The 6,290-nt window shown below is 52.1% G+C and overlaps 1 protein-coding gene across 1 annotated transcript; it reads left to right on the top strand.

The window, feature by feature from the left end:
- The first annotated feature begins 1,825 nt into the window (after positions 1 to 1,825).
- LOC124707118 (putative cyclin-dependent kinase F-2) lies at positions 1,826 to 2,800 on the top strand. The gene has a single exon (XM_047238778.1). The coding sequence runs from the start codon at positions 1,826 to 1,828 to the stop codon at positions 2,798 to 2,800; it is 975 nt and encodes a 324-aa protein (XP_047094734.1).
- The last annotated feature ends 3,490 nt before the right edge of the window (positions 2,801 to 6,290 follow it).

Below are 6,290 nucleotides of genomic sequence, written 5' to 3'. Positions count from 1 at the left end.
AATTACTTTGCAACGACGGCCATTTCAGCAAGAAGAAACTCCCAGACAAGTTTGCCGAATTTCTCGCCGGCCGAGAGCCGTCCGTGGTGAGACTTAGAGCATCTCCAGTTGCGTCCCCCAAAGCAATTTGGGGCGCGCCGGACCAAAAACGGTTCCAGCCGCGTCCCCCAAAGCCCATTTTTGTCCGGCGCGCCCCGATACGGTGTCCGGCGCCCCAAGCCCGTCCCCGCCCCACAGGGGACGCACCGGGGACGCCGGACACACCGAAAAGCGACGCGGGGAGTGGCGGGGCCGACCCGTCAGCGGCACAATAAATTTTAACCTAACCGTCGCCTACCTCGCGACGGAAGTTATTGGCGTGCAACAATGGTGCAGTTCCCGCAGCGATGGTGCAGCTCCCGCAGAGACGCAGCGACGCGTCTCGTCGCGCCTAGCTCTGCGTGCCGGTGTTAATGAGCGCCACCGCTCCCCCGCCTCCCTCCGGCCTATAAAAAGGGCCGCCTCTCGTCGTCCCTCTCACACACAAACCCTAGCGCCTCTCTCCCCAACCCTAGCCGTCACCATCTCTACAAGAGTCGACGCCATGTCTAGTACAGGCGGAGGCCGAGCTCGCGGCCGTGGTCATGGTCATGGCCGCGGCAGAGCGTCACGCTCGCTGTCACCTGCCACGTCGTCGTCTTCACCGTCGGAGATGGACGTGGAGCCGGGCGTGCTGTTCGAGTTCGTCCTCGTCCTCAAGGGCGACCCACGCGGCATCCAGAGGCTGCCGAACTCCTTCGCCGAGTACGTCGCCGGCGACGACCGCCCGCGCACGATGCATCTGCGGGAGGCTGCGTGCGGCTACTACCCGTGGATCGTCGACGTGATCTACGACGCGCGCGTCAAGATGTACCTCAACATCGGCTGGGAGAAGTTCGCGTGCCACCACAGCCTCGAAGCTGGCTTCATCCTCCTGTTCTCCTACTTCGGCGACAGGGACATGAGCGTGAAGGTCTTCGACGAGACGCGCTGCCACTGGGACTACCACGGCGACAACACCGACGAGGAGGACGACTGATGATGAAGAGTGTTGTTTCTTCGCAGCGAATACGTGCACGGAAGTTTCTGGATGTTCGCCTCATCGGTAGAACCAACAAGGGCACGATCCTCCCGCTGGATTTTCCAGTTTGGGTGACTGGGTGTACCCTCGAGTGTTCTTTCTTAGCAGCGAACACAGGAAACCTTCGAAGCACGGTCTAGTTCGGTTTAGTTTTTTTGCAAAATTTTATATTTGTGTCCACCATGGTTCAAACTATGTATTAGTTTGTGGAGACCATGTTCCAAACTGTGTCTTCCTGTAAACCATGTTCCCAATTATGTATTAGTTTGTGGAAACTGAAATAAAAATGCCAAAAAGAAGTATTTTTAATGTTTGGGGGCGACGTTTGGGGGACGCGGCTGGGGAGCGACGTCCTCAAACATGACACGAACAAAACACGTCCCCAAATGCTCAATCCGGCGCGATTTGGGGACGCTTTGGGGGACGCGACTGGAGATGCTCTTAGGGCAGGGTAGACGGCATCCACGCTGTTGTCGCGGGAGTGGTTCAAAACACACTACCTGTAGCTGCCCAGCTGAACCAAGCGTCGGCCGCCCACCAAACAGTCCCGACCTAACTCTAACGAACCATGTGACAAATCAAATCTTAGCCTGAACAAACATAGACCCGGACTCGGAATGGGCGACCAAACCGAAAGCGAGTCGTCAAGCATTGGCATGGCAGTAGTATAAACAGCCACAGACCGCGCGCACAGGCCGCCAGAAACCCAAACCACCTCCACAACACATGGACAACTACGAGCGGCTCGAAAAGCTCGGCGAGGGCGCCGCCGGCGTCGTCTACAAGGCCCGGGAGCGCCGCACCGGCGACATTGTCGCCCTCAAGCGCCTCCGCCCCGCCGGCCGCGACGACGGCCAGCTCTCGGAGGACCTCCGCCGCGAGCTGGGCTGCCTCATGGCGTGCCGCGGCCACCCTAGCCTCGTCGAGATACGGGCCGCCGGACGCGATGCCTCCAACGCGTTCCTCGTGATGGAGTACGTCGGCCCCAGCCTGGCGCAGGTCATGCGGGAGCGCAGCGGCGGCTTCGCAAGGCCGTTCCCCGAGGCCGACGCGCGCCGGCTCATGCGGCAGCTCCTCGACGGCGCCGCGGCCATGCACGCCCTCGGCGTCCTGCACCGCGACCTCAAGCCCGACAACGTCCTCGTCGACGCGCACGGCAACCTCAAGATCTGCGACTTCGGCCTGTCGCGCTTCGCCGCCCCTACTACGGGCGCGCCATACACGGCGCCCGTGGTCACGCGGTGGTACCGCGCGCCGGAGCTCCTGCTGGGGTCGCGGGAGTACGACACGGGGGTGGACACGTGGGCGCTCGGGTGCATCATGGCCGAGCTCCTCGCCGGCGCGCCGCTGTTTCCCGGGAGGACGGAGATGGACCAGCTCAACATGGTGTTCAACACGGTCGGCACGGGCGACATGACGGACTGGCCTGCCTTCGTGCGCCTCCCGCGCGCCGGCTCGCCGCTTTGTCACCAGAAAAGGCCGCCCAGCCGGCTCCGGGAGATGTTCCCCGCATTGTCGTCCGCCGGACTCGACGTCCTCAGCGGGCTGCTGGCCTGCAGACCGGACAGGAGGCTCACCGCCGCGGACGCGCTCCGGCGTCCCTGGTTCACGGACGCCGAGTCACCTGACCAAGCACGTAACGCATGCGGCGCCCGATTCAGCGAGCGTGTCGGCGGCGTTGCTGATGCAATCGTTGTATAGAAAACTGTAGAAAAGCAAGTGATCGATCGTAGAAGGAAACATCCAAGATTCGTTGTACTAGCTGAGAGTATTGGTTTGCTGGCGGCTTCGTGTCCATGTTGGACCAATTTTATTGATTGATGATAGTTTCTGCGTCGTTGCTTTCAGGTTGGTAGGATTGCTGATTTCCTTGCGGCCCTCCCTGGTTTATTTAACTTTTTTTCCATGGTGTCTTTTCAAGCAATCACGATAAACGTCTTGTACGCACAAACACAATCTGGTTCCCGAAACACCAACTCGATAGAGGTTGCGAGAAAAGATCTTTCGATAGAAATCCACCAAAGAGACCACCAAATCAAAGGATAGAACCCTCGAAGGATGAAAATACCAAGTTGATAGAGGTGCAAGCAAAGGACCCAAATAAGTTGAAGTGCGATCAAGCGGTCAACTATGGTAGCAGTCACCAAAGATGGAAGATCCTTCGATAAGCAAAACGAGTGACACAATAGACGTTGAATCTATGGTAGGGTTTTCCCCAAGGGGTCAAGAGCAAAGCTAAGTATAATCACAATCTCATTCTTGTTTCCAAATGGGGGTGGGGGCATATATATAGCCAACAACAAATCAGGGACCTAATTGTAATAACTGGAAACGTTCTGGAGGGTATATGGATTGACTCCCGCGTTGACTTCGGAGCTCCTGGATCACTTACACTGGGGTTAGTAGACTGGAGACTCCGGTTTGATCGATGATGGGCTAGAGTCTCCGGTCAAACTCTCCTATAGGCGGCGAAAGACTTCGGATCCATGTACATGGCATGAGATAGCTGGGTGCTGGCATGGGATTGCTTGGACCGGACACTTTGGGGTCGATGAGGTCCGATACTCCGGTGTGGAAGTTGATAGGGTCTGAGACTCCGGTGTGGAAGTTGATAGGGTCCGAGACTCCGGTGTCTGGATGTTGGAGACTCTTGTGTGCTTCTCCGAGGAATGTCTTCTTCTTCTTCTCATCTTCTTCTTCTGCATGATCTTGGCTTCCATGGTGAGCTTCTTGTCCAAGGTACCTGATGATACACAAAGTGTTGGCATGAGATAGCATTCCATCCAATGGTGAGTTAAGATCACACATGGAGAGGAGCAAATTCACCTCTTGTTGTATGGCTTTGATCTAGGTACGTGTCATCGGTCCACTTGGGGGCCTAGGTGGTATTGATGGAGCGTTGCTCCTAGGGCGGCTGTATCATCACCCCCCTTGGAAAAGAGGCATCCTCAACTCTTGATCATCCTCATCTCCATGATATTTCGAGAGGTGTGAGATATTGAAGGCATTGCTCACCAAGTACTTGGATGTCGGAATATCGATGACATATGTGTTGTCGTTGACGCGCTTGAGTATTGTGAAGTTCCCATCACCACGAGGTTTTAACTTGGATTTGCGTTCGTGAGGGAAACGTTCCTTGCGAAGGTGCATCCACACAAGATCATGGGCTTCTTCTTTATGTTGAACTTGTTAGCTTTGCGCGGTGAACTTCTTGATCAGTGGTTTGCTCTTGTGTCTTGTAGTTTCTTCATATATTTGTCCCATTTATCGATGTCCATGCTAACTTTTTGATGAAGAGATACCGATAGAAGGTAGAGCACCATGGGTGGCTCGAATCCGTAAATGGAAAAAAATGGGCGCGACAACATTGTTGAGTGTGTGCCATCGTTGTATGCGAACTTTGCATGAGGGATGCAATCTTCCCAAGACTTCATGTTCTTCATGAAAAGTACTCGGAGTGGTGTTGATAGGCTATGGTTGACAACTTCCGTCTGTCCATTGTTGGAGGGTGTGAGTATGATGAGAACAAAAGCTTCACACCGAATTTGTCCATGAGGGTCTTCCAAGGTATCTCATGAATTTGAAATCTCTATCCGAGCCAATGCTTCTTGGTACACTACGGAGTCTAAAAATTTCCCTAAAGAACTAAGTAGCAATGTGTGAAGCCTCATCGGTTCGAGATCATGGTATCAAATGAGCCATTTTAGAGAATCTATGAAGCACAACAAAAATGGAATCATGATCATATCTAGTGCATGGTAGTCCTAGAATAAAATACATGCTTATATCGTACCATGGGGAGAAAATGACGCAAAACCACCACAATTGCGGCAACGGTGTCACTTAACTATCAAGTTGGGGTGAGATGACACTTAACTGCCATTTTTTGGGTATGGTTGTGACGCAGAGCACTGATTTTAGTAATTAGACGTGTTAAACCATTTTTTGACTATTTAGACCCACGTGTCAGGCATGTGTAAACCTAGCTGCCAATTTCATTTTGCGGAAGTAACCTTAGAGCCTATTTCCGTATCACACATAGGTCCAATTCCTCACACAAAAAATAAAATAAATCCAGCCTATTGAAATGATTGAACAGATGGTGCTTCAGAGGATGGTGCTTGATAAGGTCCTGGAGCATGCTGAGAAGATTATCCAGCATGTTGAAATGATTGAGATGATCCAATTAAATCAATTAAAATGAAATAAAATCCTCCATAGAAGTCAATGTAGTTAAATTACCTATGTTGCTTTGCTTTTCTTCCTAGTCTTGACTAGGTGTGCATTTTTCTTCTTCCCTCTCTCTAGATTTTTGATGCAACTAGATTTGTCATTCCATGGATTTCCACACATAGAACAAACAACGATAGTGTCAACCTTGGACATTTTCTTGCTAGACTTGGGTTTTTCTGTCTCTTCCTTCTTCCTGTCATTCTTCTTTGACTTTCCAGGCATTTTGAAATAACATGTTGCTTGAGGTATTGGTTTACATTTCCTCTCCTTCTACAGGATGCAAGCAATGCTCATATATCTTGTTGAACACATCAACATGATAGTAAGGATCAGTAAAGTCCTCCCCTAATTTTCCACATTTGTAGATAGCAGTAATTGCATGAGAGCAAGGAACGCCTGACAACTGAAAATAGCGAGAAGAACATGTCCTATTCTCTAAAATCAGAGTGTACTGATACGTCCCAAACATATCTATAATTTTTGATACTCCATGCTTGTTTTGTTACAATTCTTATATGTTTTATGTGCACTTTTCCACACTTTTTAGCATTTTTGGGACTAACCTATTAACGCAGTGCCGCAGTGCTAGTTCCTGTTTTCTGCTGTTTTTGTGTTTCAGAAAAGTTGTACATGAAAGTTTCTCGGAATTGGACGAAACAAAAGCCCAGAGTCTTATTTTTCCGGGACGAAGATGGAGCCAGAAGGACACACACAGGAGAGCTGCCACGTGGCAGTACATAGGGCAGGCGCGGCCCCACCCTTGGCCACGCCTGGCCCGTGTACTGGTGCCTCGTCGCCTCGTTTGCTCCGCCCTTACGCCTATTTATTCGTCGTATCGGGAAAACCCCAGGGACGAGAGCCTCCATCCACGAAAAGTTCCGACGCCGCCGTCAACCGAAACCCCAGTTCGGGAGGGATCTACAGTCCATCCCGGCACCACGCCGAGAGAGGAAAATCA

Source organism: Lolium rigidum, chromosome 4 (assembly GCF_022539505.1).
Source record: "Lolium rigidum isolate FL_2022 chromosome 4, APGP_CSIRO_Lrig_0.1, whole genome shotgun sequence".
Lineage (NCBI taxonomy): Eukaryota > Viridiplantae > Streptophyta > Magnoliopsida > Poales > Poaceae > Lolium > Lolium rigidum.
The sequence above is the reverse complement of the archived record's forward strand: the minus strand, read 5'-3'. Positions and strand labels throughout refer to the sequence as shown.

Bases quoted from the DNA above. Each gene is read 5' to 3' on its own strand.
- LOC124707118 (XM_047238778.1), top strand. From the start codon at position 1,826: ATGGACAACTACGAGCGGCTCGAAAAGCTCGGCGAGGGCGCCGCCGGC.